This window comes from Saimiri boliviensis, chromosome 5 (assembly GCF_048565385.1).
Source record: "Saimiri boliviensis isolate mSaiBol1 chromosome 5, mSaiBol1.pri, whole genome shotgun sequence".
Lineage (NCBI taxonomy): Eukaryota > Metazoa > Chordata > Mammalia > Primates > Cebidae > Saimiri > Saimiri boliviensis.
The window spans coordinates 124,522,841-124,544,452 of NC_133453.1; the positions used below are offsets into that span (position 1 = coordinate 124,522,841).

The 21,612-nt window shown below is 41.8% G+C and overlaps 1 protein-coding gene across 3 annotated transcripts in view; it reads left to right on the forward strand.

Moving 5' to 3' along the window:
* Positions 1 to 7,560: 7,560 nt before the first annotated feature.
* The window catches only part of ACMSD (aminocarboxymuconate semialdehyde decarboxylase), a 67,302-nt gene continuing 53,250 nt past the window's right edge, over positions 7,561 to 21,612 (forward strand). Inside the window, exons 1-2 of one of the 3 annotated variants that reach the window (XM_010342146.3) lie at positions 7,561 to 7,721; positions 13,384 to 13,428. In XM_010342146.3, the coding sequence (XP_010340448.1) occupies positions 7,665 to 7,721; positions 13,384 to 13,428 (102 nt within the window). In that variant the 5' untranslated portion in view covers positions 7,561 to 7,664. The remainder of the gene's footprint in view (positions 7,722 to 13,383; positions 13,429 to 21,612) is intronic. The other 2 variants (XM_003931529.4, XM_074399906.1) reach the window with 2 other exon arrangements.

Genomic DNA, 21,612 nt, shown 5'->3' on the forward strand with positions numbered 1-21,612 from the left:
CGAGGCGGGTGGATCACAAGGTCAAGAGATTGAGACCATCTACTAAAAATACAAAAAAGTAGCTGGGCATGGTGGCGCGTGCCTGTAATCCCAGCTACTCAGGAGGCTGAGGCAGGAGAATTGCCTGAACCCAGGAGGCGGAGGTTGCGGTGAGCCGAGATCGCGCCATTGCACTCCAGCCTGGGTAACAAGAGCGAAATGCTGTCTCTAAATAAATAAATAAATAAATAAATAAATATTTAAAAAATTAAAAAAATTTTAAAAAGCTCATCTGATTTATAATGTAGAGATGAAATTGTATACAGTTTTCCTTTTGGTTTTCACTTTCCTTGGTGTCATAGTGGGAAGAGAAAGTGTTATCTGCTCAAAAACACTGTGTCTAACCTCCTGCCAGTTCAGCCCAAAGGTTTGCCTGTCTTTATGAGCAAAACTAAAAGCAGTCCTCTTTTCTTCTGTCACAGGTACATTGAACATACATTAAATGTAGTCATATACACACCTTTTTAGATCTCGCACTTTCCCTTTAATTCTGCTTAGTGAAAGTTGTCTTTCTCCTCCCTCTGGATGAAAACCTATGTAGCCTCCAAAACATTACTTTTTTAAAAAAATTAATTTAAGGCCGGGCGCGGTGGCTCAAGCCTGTAATCCCAGCACTTCGGGAGGCCGAGGCGGGTGGATCACGAGGTCAAGAGATCGAGACCATCCTGGTCAACATGGTGAAACCCCATCTCTACTAAAAATACAAAACATTAGCTGGGCGTGGTGGTGCGTGCCTGTAATCCCAGCTACTCAGGAGGCTGAGGCAGGAGAATTGCCTGAACCCAGGAGGCGGAGGTTGCGGTGAGCCGAGATCGCGCCATTGCACTCCAGCCTGGGTAACAAGAGAGAAACTCCGTCTCAAAAAAAAAAAAAATTAATTTAATTTTAAGTTCCAGGATACATGTGTAGGATGTGCAGGTTCGTTACCATCAGTAAACGTGTGCCATCGTGGTTTGCTGCATCCATCAACCCATCATCCAAGATATTTCTACTCACTTTTAGGCTGCTTTAAATTGAAAACCAAGTCTCTGTTCAGAAAGTAAAAATTATCGGTACAATATATTAGGAATCTCTTCAATCCTCATGGGAAGGTAAGGCCTCTCTCCCTGAAGGTGAGCATATGAATCTTTTCCTTCCCTAACTGGCATTTCCCCACTCTAAGCTTGATCTCTTTCTCTAGCAGAGAGAGGGAGGAAATGTGAGAGCTACAGAAAAGTTGTTACTTGACTGATTCTCTGGTAAGATGGCTTAGAGCCCTGTGGGCCACGCTGGAGCTTCAAAAGCACTCCCCTTTTCTTATGGAATGCTTTTGAAGTTCTTTGGCTGTTCCCCAACATTGGGACACTCTGCTGCCGCTGCCTGTAGATAATTTTTATTTGACTGACTTAGCAATCATTGAAAGACATATGTTGGAAAACTTGTAAAACATATATATACATATATACAGTCATGTGCCACATAAGGACATTTCAGTCAGCAATAAACTATATATACAAAAAATGCAAAAAATACCAAAAAAAAGTCCAATAAGATTATAATATTGTATATTTATGGTACCTTTTCTATATTTACATACACGAATACTTTCCATTGTGTTACAATTGCCTACAGTCTTCAGTACAGTAACATGCTATCCAGATGCAAGGCCTAGAAGCAATGTTACGCCATATAGGTTATGTAAGTGTACTCTGATTCCTGCACAATGAAAAATCACTTAATGAGGCATTTCTTAGAACATATCCCTGTTGTTAAGTGATGTATGTCTGTCTGTGTGTCTGTGTGTGTGTGTGTGTGTGTGTGTGTGTGTGTGTGTGTGTGTGCATTACATATTTTGAGGCAATTTGTAACAAATTTAGAATTATTACATATTTTAGTTTTTATTATAGTGGTCCTCTCTATATATTATTTTGTGGTCCTCTCTGTATATTACGTTGATAGTGGTCCTCTATATATTATATAGTGGTTCTCTTTTATCCCAATAATGCTTTTCATTTTTCAGTCTTGTTTATCTGACATATGTTCCTGCTACCATAAAATGTTACGATAAAAAAAACTATCATAGCTGCCAGGCACGGTGGCTCACACCTGTAATCCCAGTACTTTGGGAGGTTGAGGTGGACAGATCACTTAAGGTCAGGAGTTCAAGACCAGCCTGGCCAACATGGTGAAACCCCATCTCTACTAAAAATATATATATATGTCAGGCATGGAGGCACATGCCTGTAATCCCAGGTACTCAGAAGGCTGAGGCAGGAGAACTGCCTGAACCCAGGAGGTGGAGGTTGCAGTGAGCAGAGATCATGCCACTGTACTCCAGCCTGGGTGACAGAGGGAAACTCCATCTCAAACAACAACAACAAACAAATAAACAAAATCTATCATAGCTATCTTTTGGTTAGAATTTGCTGCTTTTAATTTCTTCTAATTTTTTGCTTTCAAACTTTGTGTATTCTTATAGTTTAAATATGTTCCTTACAAACAACATATAGCTGGATTTCATTACTTCTGCCATTTCATTTTGTGCTTTCTATTTGCCCTAATATTTCTGTTTTTTTCTTTTATTGCCTTCTTTTGAATTAATTTTTTTTTCTTATTCCATTTTTCACTTCACTGGCTTATAAGTTATATGTTCTATTTGTATTCTTTTAGTAGTTACTCTGGAAATTTTACAATGCCTAATTAGGGGCAGCTGAAAAGTGTCCCCCTCCACCTGCTCAAAGATGTCCACATTATAATCCCTAGAACCTGTTACCTTACATGATAAAAAGGGCTTTTAAAATGTAATTTAGTAAGGATTATCCAGGGTTATCTAGGTGAGCCCAATGTAGTTACACAGGCCCTTATAAGAAGGAGGCAGGAAGCAGCTTTGGAATTGGACATTAGGCAGAGGGTAAAAGAATACTGAAAATCCTAGATTGCCTTGAAGAGACTGTTAGTAGAAATTTTAAAAAGGCAAGGTGATGATAGAAGCAGAGAAGACTAGAGGATGCTGCACCAATGTCTTTGAAGATGGGGCTTGTGGGGGCAGAAGCCTGGGATGCAGATAGTCTCCAGAAGCTAGAAAGGCAAGGAAATAATTCTTTTGCAGAGCATCCAGAAGAAAAATAGCCCTGCTGATCCATGTTAGACTTCTTTTCTCTAGATCTATGAGAGAATAAATTTGTGTGTTTTAAACCATTAAGTCTGCAGTAATTTGTTACAACAGCAATTGGAAGCTAATACAGACTTTGGTACCTGAAGATGGAGTACCACTGTAATAAACACATAAAGATGTGGAAGCAGCTTTGGAATGGGACATTAGGCAGAGGGTAAAAGAATACTGAAAATCCTAGATGGCCTTGAAGAGACTGTTAGTAGAAATATGGATGTTAAAGATTCTGCCAGTGAGAGCTCGAAGGAAGTGAGAAGCCTGGTAGAGAGAACACATATTGTCTTGGAGAACACCTTAATCATCATAAACATACCATTGGTAGAAACATACATATTAAAGGCAATGTGGTGAGGGCTCAGAAGGAAATGAGAACATGTCAGAAACTGGAGGAAAGTGAGTTATATAGTGGCAGAAAACTTAAACCAATTGTGTTCCCTACAGTTGTGTGTAAATCAGAACTTGTAAGTGATAAAACTGGATGTTTAGCTGAGATTTCCAAGCAAAGTATTAAAGATTCATCCTGGTTTCTTCTTGTTTATATTACATGCAAAAGGAAAAGATAGATTGATAAAATAGTAAACTAAAAGAAAGCAGGACTTAATGATTTAAGAAACTCTCAGTTTATCCAGATTGCAAAAGACGGTAAATTTAGGAGATTCACTGTTGGTACGGCATGCCACAGATGCAGTTGGGTAACATTTTGCTAGCATCTTAACTCCTTAAAAAAGGCATTACTATTATTATTATTGGTGGTGGTAGAAGTAATACTACTTAATATATTTAGATTTACTTATAAGATTACCAATTTGTTTGTTCCCCATTCAGTCTTGCATTTCAGACCATCTTTCTGGAGTCATTTTCTTTCTTTTAGGAGTATGCCGTTTAAACATTTCTTTTTTTCTTTTTTCTTTTTTTTTTTTTTTTTTTGAGACGGAGTTTCGCTCTTGTTACCCAGGCTGGAGTACAATGGCGTGATCTCGGCTCACCGCAACCTCTGCCTCCCAGGTTCAGGCAATTCTCCTGCCTCAGCCTCCTGAGTAGCTCGGATTACAGGCATGTGCCAGCATGCCCAGGTACTTTTTTGTATTTTTAGTAGAGACGGGGTTTCACCATGTTGACCAGGATGGTCTCGATCTCTTGACCTCGTGATCCACCCGCCTCAGCCTCCCAAAGCGCTGGGATTAAAGGCTTGAGCCACCGCACCTGGCCTAAACATTTCTTAAGTGAGGCTCTGTCGATAGAAATTCAGTTTTTATCTGAAAATGTCTTTACTTCTCCCTCATTGTTAAAATTTTACATGGTGTACAATTCTAAGTTCACAGTTAATGTCCCTTAGCCTTTTGAATATATTATCATATTGTCCTATGGATCTCATTAATGCCATGGGAAGTACACTGTCAGTCTAATTCCCGAATTTTGGAGGCATTATCTTTCTTTCTCTCTAACAGCTCAAAGATCTTATTTTTATTTTGCTGTTCTGTAGTTTTTCACTACAAGGTTTCTACAAATGAATTTTTGTCAGTTCTTCTTGATACAGTTTTTGATTCCTGGATCGGTTGGTTCATTCGGTCCAGAAAATTCTCGGCTCCTATCTCTTGGAGTATCTCTTCTCCAACTTGTGTCTCCTCTATTTTAGCACTACAGTTAGACTCCATTTAAACTTTTTTATTCTAACCATTGTGTTTTGTGCCTTACATATGCTCAATTCCTTCATCTCTGTGTGAAAGTTCTCTTCCACTTCATTAATTCTATTTTTAGCCACATTTATTTTGCTGTTTAACTTGTCCAATGAGTATTTTAAATTTTTTTATTTCATTTTTATTTTTCATTTTGCTCCTTTTCAAACTTGGTAAACCTTCCTGGAGGTTTAAACCTATTATTTATTATATCTGTGGACTCTTGCTTATAGTGACATTTTCCCTCATGTGTGTAGAATTTTTTATCATGAGACAATATTTTTGGGGGGGTGCTTACTCTGTGGCAATACTGAGGAGACAGAATTGGGATGTCTTTCTTCAGAGAGGATTTACATTTCCTTTTTCTGGCCAAGAGTAGTACTATGGTTTGGATGTAATTTCTTCCTAACAAAACATGTTAAAATTTAATTGCCAATGTAGCAGTGTCGGGAAGCAGTGTTTTTAAGAGGTGATTAGGCTGCTAAGATGGGTTTCTCACAAGACTGGTTTAGTTTGTGAGGTTGGATTCATTCTCAGAGGAACAGATTTGTTCTCCCAAGAGTGGGTTGTTACAAAACTCATTAGTCTCCTTTGTCCTGTCTCTCTTTGTACACATCTGCTCATCTTTCTGCTTCTCTGCCATGTTGTGACTCAGCATGTGGCCCTCACCAGAAGCTAAACAGCTCCTGGTGCAACATTCTTGGACTTTCCAGTCAGCAGAACTGTGAGCCAAATGAGTTTCTTTTCTTTATACAGACTCAGGTATTCTGTTAAAGCAACACTACATGGACTATGACAGGGTGAGAGGAAGTAGATGAGCATTACCAACCTAGTACCATATTAACTAAAATCTCAGTGGGTGACCTTGAATAGTAATTCTCAAAGAACTTCTCAGCGAAAACTTACTTCTTCTCTTTTTTCCCCCTCATAATGAAAACAGATTTTATAACAGACTCCCTTTTTGGGCCAATGGATTTTTTTCCTAGTCTACTTTTTCCCTAAGAGTCTAGAACCGTCAAGACTGTTAGTGTAATGAGGGCATTTCCACTTTGTACAAGCCCATATTATTATCTCCCATTCCCTTGTGGGATACTAAACCTGGACTCTCTAGGATTCTGAAGCCACACTGTCTGGATTCTAATTCCAGTTCTCCCACATACTATTGTGTAACCATGAACAAGTTACTTAACTTCTCTGTGCTTCAGTTTCCTCTTCTATAAAATGAATATTGGTCCTAGTTTTTCCCCCATAGGAATGTTATGAGTAATAAGTGAACTGCTATTATAAAATTCATGGACCAGTACCTAGCCCATTGGGAGTGCTCTAAAAGTGCTTGCACACACTTACTTACTGGGTATTAGCAAGTGCCTCCATGTTAGTTTAAGGCTTACTTATTCAGTTTTAGCTCACTGGACTTTTTCAAAAAATGGATTTCAAGGATTTCTTTTATTTTCTTTCAAGCTGTTTGTTATAATTTATACAGAATCTAGCTGAATTACAGAAGGAAGCTTTTTGACTACTCAGTTTATGTATTGTGGAGTCTGAGTGGAAGGGAGTATCCAAGGCAGGTTTAAAGATTTGCCAGGGTATCTGGGGTCCCTTGAACATATTAAGCTTTGCAGGAAGAGGAAAGGGTAAACACAAAACAATCGAGGGCTGTTTTGTTCCAGCCTCTCTCTCAGAGGCATGACCATAAGCCCCACTTTCAGCAGTCATGAAGCCCTACATGACTGCTCTGACAATGCTAAATGGAAATGGCTACTATCTTCTTTTCCCTATACTTCAGGCTGTGTGCAATTATCCATTACAGCATATGTATCACCTTATCTCTCAGTCAACCTTATATCCTCAGCACATAGCAGTTCTCCATAAGTATCTGTTAAAGTCATGAATTAAGCTCATGCCTGTAATCCCAGCACTTTGGGAGGCCCAGGCGGATGGACAACTCAAGCCCAGGAGTTTGAGACTAGCTAGTACAGCAAGACTGTGTCTCAAATTGAAAAAAAAAAAAAAAAAGGAAAAAAATACATGAATGAATGAGTCCAAGACAAAGGCATTGGAGGAAAAAACGTGCATGAAGAGTGGACTCCTTCTGTGATTTTAAAGTAAATATGAAACTTTCCCACAACTTTTCAACACGCCAAATTTTCATGAACAAGCCAATTGTTTAATGTTATTTAAAGATATGGAAGTAACTAACTGAACAAAAAGCAAAAGCATAAAAACTGGCTGCTTCTGAATAGTGCAAGGAAAAGTAAGAAAAGATGAGTTAGTGATTTGTCCTTTTTCTGTAAAAGCCCTCCACATGGTTTTATTTTTAACTACAAACTATTTAATTATTAACTATGTATAGCTTTACAAAACTTAAAATATTTAAAATGAAAAATTAGTCCAGTTTTGGCCTGCTGTAAGTCTAAACATCCTGTTGTGCTTTTGATCTCATACAGTCGAGTACAGCTCTTTGTTTTTTTTGTTTGTTTGTTTTGTGGTGTTTTGTTTGTTTGTTTGTTTGGTTGTTTTAAGTTTTGTGCCAAGAGTCCTGACTACCAAAGAGGGTTGAACCCAAAGCTTGGTTAACAAATAAAGCTTGGTTAACCAAAGCTTAGTTAACAAATAAACAGAACTTTGAACCTTAATAAGGCAGTTCTAATAGAGCTAGACTGGGCTGGGCAGGCCTACTGACTGGTGCCTGAAGATGGCTATAAAAAGACTAAGTAAATCAGTTAACTCCACAGTTTTCACAAAGGTCTCTTGACATCAAAACTTTTATCCTTACATGCTTCACTGATCCTGTGGCAATGAAAATTGACATCCATAGTCATATTCTACCAAAAGAATGGCCAGATCTAGAAAAGGTAATGGTAACTAATTTGCTGAATTATTTCTGAAACTTCTCCCGGGTTTCCCAATGCCTTTCTCTTCTTTGTGGAATTAGATATTATGTTTATCTGCTTTGGTCAGGGTCGGGGAGGTTAAATTATTTGGTAGCTCTGATTTCCTAGTTATTAAAAATGACTTTTATATTTATTTTGAAAGAACATTGGATTAAAGAAATAAGCACTTTCTCGGAATCCCTTTTTTCCCTCAAATGAAGCATTCTTTAAAATTTCTGGTCAATTTAAGTCAGGCAGATTTACCTTTTTTTAAATCACATATTCAGCTGCTGGGAAGATACATGCCAACTACAGAATTTAAAGTTACAGTTTTAAGTAAAAGACTATTAAAAATGAAATGTGATGGGTTTTGAGGACTTCTAAAATATATCTCCTTTCCAAAATGTTTAAAATAAGTTTTAGAAGCACCAAGAGATAGCTTTGTGAATTTTTAGTCTATTTTAGGATACTGCCTGAAACCTTCACTGTTTGATGTTCTCTATTCTATAAATCTTTGTCATGAAGAACTAGGAAGTAGGTACATCAAAAAACCCTAGAATAAATGATATGAAGCTTTTGCGCAGTGACATCTCCTAAAGAATATTCCTTGTGTTTCTCTAAAGATGAAAATTTCCTTTTGTCATTAAGAACTTTCAAATGAATACAAAAAGAGGAACGTAAGGAACATAAAGAAAATGTAAAATTGGCTAGAGATTTGTTCAGGCTTATTATCAGCTTTTATCCAATCTTCAGCATTCGGCCAGTACTTTCACACCAACGATAATGTTTCAACTGTTTTATCCCAAGTGAGGGAAAATGAATTAATCCAAACTTGAATTAAATGTGGTTCATTGTGCAAGTAGAGGAAACTATTTTCTTTTTGTAGTTGTCTCATAGAAGGATGTTTATCTTAAGTACTGCTTTGTCCATTGGTATCTTAGGTAAGATGGGTGGTAGAAACTGTGGATTGAAAAATACAAATGATACTGAGCCATCTTTGAAACATTTTAAAACAGGAAATATAGCTGGGCATGGTGGCGCATGCCTGTAATCCCAGCTACTCGGGAGGCTGAGGCAGGAGAATTGCCTGAAGCCAGGGGGCGGAGGTTGCGGTGAGCTGAGATCGTGCCATTGCACTCCAGCCTGGGTAACAAGAGCGAAACTCCGTCTCAAAAAAAAAAAACAAAACAAAAAAAACATGAAATAGTGTAGGTAGCAGATGCTGTTGGTGTCTACTCATACCCCTTTGCTTTGACACTTCTGTGCATGCTAGCCCACCTCCATCAGCCAGTGTCTGCATTTCATTGGTTGAGGCTTTCCACTGGAACCTGCTTTGATCAAGCCATCCTAGCATGTCAGAAGTACTAGAAAATTAGCCCCCTGCATTCCTTCGGCCCAACAGCCCTTAACAGATAATTGAGGCAGTTGTATATAAATACACTGAACACACCATACCCCACCCCTCGGTCACTAATAGCACCAATTCCTGTGTTACAGCTTTTTTTCTCTATTTGAGTATCAAAGAACATCCACATGAAATGCTTTGGAAACCACTATTGTGGTCTCTAGAGGACACTGCCCACCTGTACTCTCCCCCTGAGAGAGCTAGCTAGCATGGTGGGCCCTCCAAGCAGGGCTCCAAGCTGCAGGGCATCCACCTCCTTGTCCAGACAAGGATTTTGAGGCTTAGAAAGAGCTACAGTCTGAATGTGTATGTCTCCCCCAAAATTCAGTCAAGACCCCCACCCACAAGACAATGGTATTAGGAGACACAGCCTTCCAGAGGTGATGTCATGAAAGCAGAGGCCTTATAAAGTAACTCCAATATATAAAACTGAATTCCCTGGAATGTTTTCAATTTGCTTTTTTTTTGGCATGCTCATACATGTCTATGAGACGCTGGTTATTGTCAAACACTTTCAGACTGTAAATACTTCCCGGCATTTGCTTGGACCAAAACCACTCCCAGGTTCATAAATTTGAGACCCCAAGCTCAGCTCAACCGAGGATGAGAATGGCGGGCTATGTCAAGCACAGACCTGGAGAAGAATAAAGTTTCCCTAAATAAGTTAGGTCTTTGCAAGGGGCCTGTGATGTAAATTGGCACTTCATGCTTTCCAGGAAAAGGAGGGAGGTATAGACACAGAGTGACAAAAGGTTCTTTTCTTTTTTTTTTTTTTTTTTTTTTTTTTTTTTTTTTTTTGAGACGGAGTTTCGCTCTTGTTACCCAGGCTGGAGTGCAATGGCCCGATCTCGGCTCACCGCAACCTCCGCCTCCTGGGTTCAGGCAATTCTCCTGCCTCAGCCTCCTGAGTAGCTGGGATTACAGGCACGCACCACCATGCCCAGCTAATTTTTTGTATTTTTAGTAGAGACGGGGTTTCACCATGTTGACCAGGATGGTCTCGATCTCTCGACCTTGTGATCCACCCGCCTCGGCCTCCCAAAGTGCTGGGATTACAGGCTTGAGCCACCGCGCCCGGCAAAGGTTCTTTTCTTCACAGCTCTCCTTAGTTCTGACCCCAGGGTATTCCAATTGGGGTTGGAATAAGACTGTTGTCACTACTGCCACCCCCATCACCATCCCCACTGCTACTATCACCATGGCTATCACTGCCACCACCATCACCATCACCCATCACAGGTACCACCACTGCCACCATACTCACCACTACAGCCACACCACTACCCCCACCTCACTCCCTCCACCATGGCCATTCGTGCCCCTACCATCACCACCATCACCATCAGCATCATTGTTAGCACGAATGAAGCCCTGTCCACTGGCAGGCCTGGTGTCAGCAACGTTATATGTACTATCTCAGCTAATTCCCAAAAAACCTTATGTCCCAGCCACTCCTGTTAGCATCATTTTATTAATATGCATTAGGAAACAGTGACTTGGAGACATTTCACACCAACAAAGTCAAGGGCCTTGTAAGTGAATTGTTGCATGAGAGAGGATCCCTCTGCTCGGCCTTTCCTGCCTCCCTGCCCTTCCCCAAATGGAATACTTCTCTCACCTGCTAATATATGGAGCGGAGTTCCTTATACAATTACAAAAAAGTAAGAAAGAAAGAGAGTGAGGAATAAGAGGGAGAAAGCAGGCAGTAAAGAAAGAAGGAAATAAAACCTTTTCTTCTACATTAAGGATAAAAGTTCAAAGGCAAATTTCCAGTTGAGAGCACATAGTCTTAAGTTTACTCTAAAGTGTAACTGATTAAAGTCATATTCCACCCCTCCTGCAACACACCTGACTTGGCAGTATTTTCCAGGGGGAAAGAAGGAAAGAATACAAGAGTATTGCATGCATGAAGGGTGGGAGCAGGGGTTGTGGGCATAGGCAAAGGAGAGCCTGGTGCAGGGAGGAGAAGCTGAGCTCTGGCCAATAGTTACCCTTGCCTGCCCAGCCTGCAAAACTGGGTCTGCTGATGTTGCTGAGGAGGAAACAGAAGACAGATTTCTAAAGGTAGTATGACTATTTGGGGCTAGGACTCAGGAACAGACCTGTACCTAGGTAGAATAAGACTGGTAAAGAATTAATCCAAACCTTACAAAGCTGTTGAGACTCCAGGCACAGACACAGAGACACAAACACCTCTATACTGCACCGTGGCCCAGGCCCAGACCTTCCCCTCAGTGTAGAGGTGACAGGAGCTAGGGAAAGGGCTCCACCAAGACCTGACTCCCTATAGACAACTTCCCTACACCATGGCATGAAAACCAACTGCTGCACCCTGGCCTCATCCAGCCACAACAAGCAAGAGGTTGAGTTGATGTTCAGCTTGCTTTACTCATTGACCCATCACCGCTGACCAAATCAGAGCCATTAAGGATCTCCCTCATAGCTATCTCCTGTCTCCATTCCTTCCCTCTGACATCAAACTGTGAGAGCCATGCACGGAGCGTGGAAATCCTGAACACTAGACAATCCTCTCCAATCTCACCCCAGGATAAGCTTTTCAACCTCCCTCCCAATACCGCAGCCCAAGGTATACGTCAGCTCCCTCCCTGAGACCCCCAGAGCACCTGTGCATCATGGTCACAGTGCCTCTCACATGCGATGATGTAGCCCTTGGATTCCTTGCCTACCCTAGCCTTAACCTCCCAAGATTTTGTTTCACACGGGCTGGAACTGCCCTTCACTTTTGTTTTCTCTGCCCTCGTAAGGCTCGTCATAGATGAGACTCCATGAAAGCGTGAAGAATGAATAACGATATGATGGTATATGACAAAGCCAATAGTTACTTGAGTCATATTTACCGATGTTTGTAAGTCAGTGGCTTTCAACAGTTTTTATGCAGGATCCCCAGGAAGAAATCTATTTTACACTGTGACTCAGTACAAACATTTATATACATTAAACGGGAAGAAAAAGTGTTATGAAACCATTACCACATGGGAGACATCCTAATTTATTCTATTCCATTCCATTCTTTACTCTCTTATGTTTTCCAAAAAGCAGACCCTGAGACAAGAATTCAACTGCAAGTAGTTTGCTTTGGAGGTGATCCCAGGAAACACCAGTAGAGTGGGGAAGTGAGGCAGGGAAAACAGGGCAGCCAGTGAAAGGTTCGTATTCCAGAGCAGAATGTGTGCCTCATCTTCGCATTATCCTGACTGAGGGGTAGGGCATGGTGTGTTCAGTGTACTTATATACAACTCCCTCAATTATCTGTTAAGGGCTGTTGGGCCGAGAGGATGCAGGGGGCTAATTTTCTAGTACTTCTGACATGCTAGGATGGCTTGATCAAAGCAGGTTCCAGGGGAAAGCCTCAACCAATGAAATGCAGACGCTGGCTGATGGAGGTGGGCTAGCATGCACAGAAGTGTCAAAGCAAAGGGGTATGAGTAGACACCAACAGCATCTGCCACCTACACTATTTCCTGTTTTAAAACGTTTGTGTCTCTATCCACTAAACTGATACCACCATCTACTCAAGGATTGCAACCCACAGTTTGAAGAGCAGTGTATTTCCCAAAGAGTGGTCCTTGGGGGCGATGTACTCCTGCCGGCCTATGAAATGATTTTAGATGGTACGTGAACAAATATTTTTTCATGTTAATCTTCACTTTAAAAATTCAAGCTGCAGGCCGGGCGCGGTGGCTCAAGCCTGTAATCCCAGCACTTTGGGAGGCTGAGGCGGGTGGATCACAAGGTTGAGAGATCGAGACCAACCTGGTCAACATGGTGAAACCTCGTCTCTACTAAAAATACAAAAAATTAGCTGGGCATGGTGGCGCGTGCCTGTAATCCCAGCTACTCAGGAGGCTGAGGCAGGAGAATTGCCTGAACCCAGGAGGCGGAGGTTGCGGTGAGCCGAGATCGCGCCATTGCACTCCAGCCTGGGTAACAAGAGCGAAACTCCGTCTCAAAAAAAAAAAAAAAAAATTCAAGCTGCATTAGGGGAAAAGATAAAACCAGCAATGCTGAGATACAGAATTTTTCTTCCTATATCAATATATTGGAGGAAAAATATAAGTGAATTTAATTGTAAATGTTGAATAAGCACTACATGGATATGGGGGAAATGCAAAGGCAGTGCTTAAAAGATGGAGCTCAGGATCCTCTGCGCTAAGGATGCCCCTTGATTGCAGCCCAGTCTTTGCTCCTTGACTCTAACTGCGCTTCTCCCCACTGCAGAGGTTTGGCTACGGAGGCTGGGTGCAGCTCCACCACCACAGCAAGGTGAGTTTCTTCCAAAACATGAGCATCAGTAGGACTCACGGACAGCTGAGACATGGGATTCCTCACTGCAGGCTGGGCCTCCAGGGAACCCCACCCACTCTTCTGCCCCTGTATTAGCTTTGTTTAGGCAAGGGAACAGCACTGAGATTTCTCGGAATAATTGGGAAACATGGAGAAGGTTTCAAAGAGCAGTATTTAGGAAGATAAAATTAGAATTTGAGAACCCATTAGCAAGTCTCTCATTCTGTCTCTCTCTCTCTCTCCTCCCCCACCACCAATCAATTTTAGCATTTGCTGACCGAGTTCAAGGAAGTGACCTAGTGCTCTCTACAGGTTATTATAGTACATTAAGGCTGACCAAAATAAATGGAACCGCTAGGTTTGAGCACAAGCTGGAGAAATTAAACATTGGAGACAAAGGGGAGGAGACACTGTAAGGGTTGAGTTGGTAAAAGGAAAAAGCAAAAAGGCGGCTTGTGGGCAAAGCCTTCTGGAAATAATGAGCCTTGAACATGAGCTGGAAGTCTAGGTGTCCCCAGGGTGTGGTTCTGACTTCATTTTCTGAGGCATCACGTACCCTCTCAGAGTTCAGAGGGAATATCCCTGAGCTTCCAGCTGGCACACAGACATGACTAATGCAGGCTCTGGAGGACTCGTGGTCTGAAAATCCAGTTAATGTGCAGGGTTAACCCAATGCAGCCTGGAAAGGTTAGGAGTCCCTTTGCACCAGGTGCTAAGGGGCAGAGATTTGGGCACCAAGGATCAGACATGGCCTTCTGGAGGAAGTGATGCTCATCCACATCTTGAAGCAGGTGGGGAGGTTTGCCCAAGGAATAAAGAAACCATGCTCTAGGAAAAGAAGACAGGGAACAAAGTCGTGGACTATTAAACATATGTGATCCCAGAACTCAAGCACTTAGCTATGGATGGTACCAGCATTTCTCAAACGGTGGTCTCACAACCAGCAGGTTCAGCATCATTGGGGAACTTGGGAGAAATGCAAATTCTCGGTCCCTACCCTGGTCGTACCAAATCCAAACTCTAGAGGTAGGACAAACAACCTGTTTTAAGAAGGCTCTTGGTGATTCTGATACACATTCAAGATTTTTTTAAATTATTAATTTTTTTAAGGTCAGGGTCTCGCTTTATTGCTCAGCTGGACTGCAGTGATTCAATCACAGTTCACTGCAGCCTCCAACTCCCGGGCTTAAGCAATCTTCCTGCCTCAGCTTCCCAAGTAGCTGAGACTATAAGTGCACACCACCATGCCCAGCTAATTTTTTAATTTTATTTTTTAGACAGGGGGTCTCGCTATGTGGCCCAGGGTCCTCCCACTTCAGCCTCCCAAAGTAGCACGTTCAAGTTTGAGAACCACTGGTTCTCATACATTCATTTATTCACTGAGTCACTAATTTTTATTGAAACTTGTTTTATGTTAGGCCCACCAATCTAGACACTGGGAATATGCTGGTGAACAAGATAGACATAGTCTCTGCTCTGAGGGTGCTCAGATTCTAGGGGTCAGAAGTCAACATGATCAATTTAGAGAATGGAATATAAAGCAGTAATGTGATAGAGAGCGAGAGACTGGCTGGCTAGACAGTGACCTGGCAAAGGCTTTGGGGGTGAGAAGGGAACACCTGGAAAAGTGTTCCTGGCTGGAGGAACAGAGGTTGCAAAGGCCATCAAGGCGTAAAGAGTTGATGTGTTCAAGCAACAGAAAGGAGGGCAATGTGGCTGAAATGCAGTGAAAGGGAGAGACAGTTAGAAACGGGGCTGGCAAGGTAGACAGAGGCCCAGCCACATGGAGACTTGCAGGGCATGCAAAAATGTCTGGACTGTATTCTCAAAACAATGCAAATTCTTCGGAGGGTCTTAGTGGCTTTAAAAGACCACGTTGGTTGCTCTGTGGAGAACAGATAGAGGCAGGCAAGAGTAGAGAGAGTGAAGCAGAGGCAAGAAGCTGGAGAGGAGGCCAGAAACCTCATCAGACAGGGCCATGAATGATTTAGGGGTTTAGGCCTCCAAATGGACTTAGGGTTTTGAACTTGATCCTGAAGACAGTGGGGAACCACTAAAGAGTTTTAAACATCACTGTCTCTAGGACAGCTCATCCTCACTTTCTTCAATGTGTCCACTGAATGCCAATTCAAACACTGTGCTTTACTTCTCCCATTCAAAGTGATTGTTCCTAGCCTGGACGCTGATGCTCTATGCTGGCCTCAAGTCTCTCTGAGGGAAAGTATATGAATGGAGCTGACGGCAAAGCTGTTAGGAAGCCCCAGCTGCAAGGACAGGCAGCTGTGATTTTCTTTTCTTACTCCATGTCCCAGTCTTCAGTTTGTCCCTCAATATAGGCTTTGAATGGCCTTCATTTCATTTTGTTTTAATATCAGTAAGTTTCATAAACTTAGTAGCCAAATCTTCAAAAGAAAACAAGAAGGAATTATTTTCCAGTCACATCTACTGACTGACTTATTTCCGGCAAAATTTGATACAATGGTAATCAAATAGGACAGAAGACTGACACTCTCCCTCTCTCTCAACAACAAAACAAAGCAAACCAAAACAGACTCAGTCTGTATTTTTCATAATTACAGTGGTCAGGGATTCTCAAGTCCGTAGAAAATAATACGCAAATGTAAATAACATGCAAATGTATATGATTATGTAAATTGGGCCAAGCGTAATGAGAAAATACAGGATTTGGGATTTGAAAATAATTCTTATTCGCCTATGTTCCTTTAGTGAAGAAATATTTTCTACCCCCAGGATTGACTTACCCTGAAGATTCCTGTTCTCTGAAAGGTCTTTCCAAAACATTTCTCTGGTTTGCTTCATTTCTCTTCTTAACGCTTGGTTTTTCAGTGTTCCCCAAACAAACTGAGAGGTAGTTGCTTGTCATGGTAAAGCCTTGCTCAGAATTGAAAAATATCATTTGTCTTTTGACTGAATATTTACAAAAGTAAAAGTAGCAGGTCAGTCCTTGGTTTGTATGACAACCTGCCAGAAGCTGCACGGGCTGGGGGCAGAATTGTACCCTGATGGCAAGGACACCTGGGAGCATTTTAAATCCTCCAACTCAGGAGGGTAGACATGGGCCCATTTCAAAGCTGTAGGTCAACAGTATCTAGAAACGCACCCTGAGTTCATCCCAGGGCCTTGGGAACACACACACACACACACACACACGCGCGCGCGCACACATTTACATCACACTTAGCATTTTTACCCACATTATCCTGTTGAACTCCTCACCGTTATCAACTATATTTGTGTCTTCCCCAAATTCATATGTCAAAGTACTAACCCCCTTAAAAAATGAAATAGATTGCAAAACAAAATAGCAGAATGCACTGCTTATGGCAAGAGTAAATATTGTTTCATGAAACTTCTGTCTCAGTTTGTATCTGCAGAAATAGATATATATGGGTATTCTGAATGGCAGTGAAAAATAAGTTTCTTTTTTGTTGTTGTTCTGAGATGGAGTTTCACTCTTGTTGCCCACGCTGGAGTGCAATGGCATGATCTTGGCTCACTGCAACCTCCATCTTCTAAGTTCAAGCAATTCTCCTGTCTCAGCCTCCCAACTAGCTGGGATTACAGGCATGTGCCATTTTGTATTTTTAGCAAAGACAGGGTTTCACTATGTTGGTCAGGCTGGTCTCTAACTCCTGACCTCAAGTGATCTACCTGCCTTGGCCTCCCAAAGTGCTAGGATTACAGATGTGAGCCAATGCGCCAGGCCAAAAAATAGATTTCTTAATGTGGGGTCACAGCCAAAACTGGCTGAACGTCACTGATCGAGTCCAATATCCTCAAATGTTTTTATTTTTAAGAGTAATTATTATTATTATAAGTAATATTTGAATAAATGCTTCTTTTTAGATTCACGTCATTAGAGATAAAGCTACAATACTCTTGGACCAGCACTCCCTGTTCTCAAAAGTACTTCCTTTTTTAAAAACAATTTCAACTTTTATTTTAGGTTCAGAGGATACATGTGTAGGTTTGTTACCTGAGTATATCGAGTGACGCTGAGGTTTAGGAGTGCAATTGATCCCGTCACCCAGGTAGTGAGCATAGCATAACCACTGGAAATGGTCAGTTTCTCAGGCCTCGTCCTCTCCCTCCTTGTCCCTTCTGGTAGTCCCCAGTGTCTATTTTTGCCATCTTTATGTCCATGTAAACTCAATGTTTAGCTTCCATTTCTAAGTGAAAACATGCAGTATTTGGTTTTCTGTTCCTGTGTTAATTTGATTAGGATAATGGCCTCCAGGTGCATCTGTGTTACCACAAGGATATGTGACTTCATCATTTTTTATGGCTGCATAGTATTCCATGATGTATATGGAATATACATGGAATACTACATTTTCTTATCCAGTTCATTGTTATTCCATGTTATTCAATGTTATTCCATTGTTATTCATTGTTATTCCATAGGTTGATTCCATGTCTTTGCTATTGTGAATAGTGCTGTGATGAACATACAGGTGCATGTGTCTTTTTGGTAGAACGACTTATTTTCTTCTGGATATATACCCAGTAATAGGATTGCTAGGTTGAATAGCAATTTTAAGTTCTTTGAGAAGTCTTCAAATTGCTTTCCACAGTAGCTAAACTAATTTACATTCCTACCAACAGTGTAGAAGCAATCCGTGTGTGTGTGTGTGTGTGTGTGTGTGTGTGTGTGTGTGTGTATGTATGTGAAGGAGTCTCACTCTGTCACCCAGGCTGGAGTGCAGTGGCATCATCTTGACTCACTGCAACCTCTGTCTCCTGGGTTCTGTATCAGAAAACCCCTAAAACAGATGTTGCCGTGGACCAGCAATACCTGCAAGTACTGCCAATGGGAACTCAGTTTATTCCTTGGGAACCTAACAAGGAGAACCCAGGAAGAGGCAGGAGGCTAGGAATCCTCTTGGCTAAGGTGCTGCTCCTGTTCCTGCTAGGTCTCCAGAACCTCTTTGGAGCTGGTGAGGGAACCAGTCCAATAGAAGTACAGAGCCAGCTGACAAGTCCTTGTAAAGTTCACTCCTCAGTCCTTGGTGCAACCATGTTTTGTCTCTTCTCTTGGTATTTCTTCTCTCCCAATGTTAGCCATTTTGCCTTGGAATCATGATTACAGTTTTTCCCTTTGCAGATGCCTTCCTGGAGAATACTCCTCCCCACCCTAAAGAGTCGCCTGCAAGTTAGGCGGATTGAGTCTCTCTGCTGTGGTGTTCTCTCATGAGAGACTCTGAATTTTAGCAGAAAGTGCCTTCTGTTTCACAGCCGCCACTGCCACCCCCTTTAGAGAAAAATGTGGAGGCTCCATATTAATGCATTATTACTTTTTAAAAAAGTTTTGATAACTCTTAAAGCATCATTTGCACCTGTGTGGGAATTTTGCCTATTGCAGAGCATTGTGGCCGAGCTGCAGCTGGGAGCCGGCTTTCTGCCAGTCTTGAGGTTGTGAAGATCAGCTTTGAAAGGAAAGTATCTCCTAGCTTAGCCATTCAGAAAAGAAAAATGGAGTATCAGAGTTACAGTTGTCAGTGAAACTGCTTTGGGTTTTAACCTCTTAGAGGAAGAAAAAAGGTTAAGGAAGTCTCAACTCTTGAAGATGATGTGTTTGCCTCTCAATCTTTCATTCATAGCCTGCTAGTGAAAAGGAAGTAAATGAGATTCTTTTGTGTAACTCTGTAGTCTCTTTGTATTACCAAATAGTTGGGGTGTTGACTCCTGTGTGTTTTGCAAGAGTGTGTGGTAAGCGGTGGCTCACATCTGTAATCCCAGCATTTTGGGAAATCAAAGAGGGCGGATCACTTGGCGCCAGGAGTTCAAGAGATAGGGAAATAACTGCAGTGTTAGGAGAGTCTTTTTGTTGGAGAGTAGCAGGAGATGATTTGTTTTACGGGAAAATGCCCACATTTTAACTTTTAAACTTCTGAATAAATTGTGTGAAAACAGTAAAAAAAGAAAAGAAATGACAGAGTATTATTAGTATGTTATAGAAATGGTTTTTAAAGCTAGCTGAATCAGGTTCCAAATAGAAAACAAATGGCACACTCAAATTAGACTACTTTGAAAAGAGTTCATAAAGAGATTATTTATAAAGGTGTAATCATGAGGAAGTTACAGAGGTAGGCAGGGGTGAGATCATGTAGGGCCTTACAGGCCAGGTTAAGGAGTTTGGATTTTACCTTCAGGGAAATGGGAATCCATTCAAGAGTTTTAAGTGGGGCAGTGACAAGATCTGAGTTGAGAATTTTTAAGTTTACTGTGACTGCTTTGTGGAGACTATGTTGAAAGAGAGCCAGAATGGAAGCAGGGAAATGTGGCCGGAGGCTGAGCAATCATTCAGAGAGAGGATGAGGGCATGGGACAAGCCTGAGCAGTGGAGGTGGAGTGAAGTGGACCAGCCATTGTCGGCAATATTCTGGAGATAGAATCAATGGTATTAGGAAACGGATTGGATGGTGGCCTATCAGGCAGAAGGAAGGGGAAAATGCTGTAATCTAAGAGCAAAGAGAAAAGTAAGGTAGGCTTAGAAGGATAGAAGCCACCAACCCAGGAGGAAAAGCAGGCCAGGGACTGAGAAGAGCAACAGGCTGAGCAAATCCAGTTGGTGGTAGTAGGGCCTCCCAGGAGGGGCTGACCTTCAGAACCTGGGGATTGTGGGAGTTGCAGTGACTACAGAGGTTGCTTCCTGGTGACAAGGTCTGGGCCATTTCTGCCAACTCTGCACCTCAAGCCCAACCAGCATGGCAGCTGATGTGTACTAGAGGGATTGCTTGAGTGGGCACTGGGAGGACAGGGAGGAGAATGGAAATCTGATGGTAAAAGACTGAGTTTCAAAATACATTTCTGGTTCTGGTTGGGCGCGGTGGCTCACACCTGTAATCCCAGCATTTTGGGAAATCAAAGAGGGCAGATCACTTGGGGCCAGGAGTTCAAGACCAGCCTGGCCACCATGATGAAACCACGTCTCTACTATAAATACAAAAATCAGCCGGGTCTGGTGGCACACACCTGCAATCCCAGCTACTCAGGAGGCTGAGGTGGAAGAATCACTTGAATCCAGAAGGCAGAGATTGTAGTGAGCCAAGATCCCACCATTGCACTCCAGCCTGGGCGACAGAGCGAGACTCCATCTCAATTTTTAAAAAGGAAAGAAAAAGAAGAAAATACATTTCTGATGATACATGCAGTATCAGATATTTGAAATACCAGCCATATTTGGGCTTGTTCAGGGATAGTATTAGAACTAGAACTTAAAAGTCAGAAGTTTACAGGTTAGGTGCCCTAGGAGTCAGACTCCAAGATGAAGTTCTGGCTTTAAAAATATTAGAGGTGTATTTAAAATATGTTATCTGGACAGTAATTGTTGCATGGAGAAATTCTTTTTTAAAAAAAAAAAACAAACTTAATTTTCGGCCCGGCGTGGTGGCTCACACCTGTAATCCCAGCACTTTGGGAGGCCAAGGCGGGTGGATCACGAGGTCAAGAGATCGAGACCATCCTGGTCAACAAGGTGAAACCCGGTCTCTACTAAAAACACGAAAATTAGCTGGGCATGGTGGTGCGTGCCTGTAATCCCAGCTACTCAGGAGGCTGAGGCAGGAGAATTGCTTGAACCCAGGAGGCAGAGGTTGCGGTGAGCCAAGATCGCACCATTCCACTACAGCCTGGGTAATGAGCCAAACTCTGTCTCGAAAAAAGAAAAAAAAAAAAACTTAATTTTCTTTTAAGAGTGTAGAGAAAAAATGGGATTGGGTTCTAATTGTAAATTAAAGCAGCTTGCTCTCATTACTTGGTTATTAGTTTAGTTTAAAATCTTGGTTGATGCTGAGATCAATGTTAAAAAAAAAACAGGACCGAAGAAACCCCCGTTTCCTCCTCCAGCAGCAAGTGCTGACCTCTGAGGCACATCCACAGCCCTGCAGGGATACTGGGTTCCTGAATGCAAAGCAATAGAGATCAGGGATTGATTTCTTACAATGGCTGTCAGCTCTCAAAATTCTGGCTGAAAAATCAACGAGAATTGGAGGCTTATTATAGGGGCACAGCTGCTCTGCAGTGATTTTTACTCAGAAAGAGTTCTACTGACTTGCTACCATTCATTTTTCTTACCATGGATCTAGCATGAAGAATGTGAAAAAGCAAAGTTTGATGAGTCTACTTTTCCTGCCGTCTAAT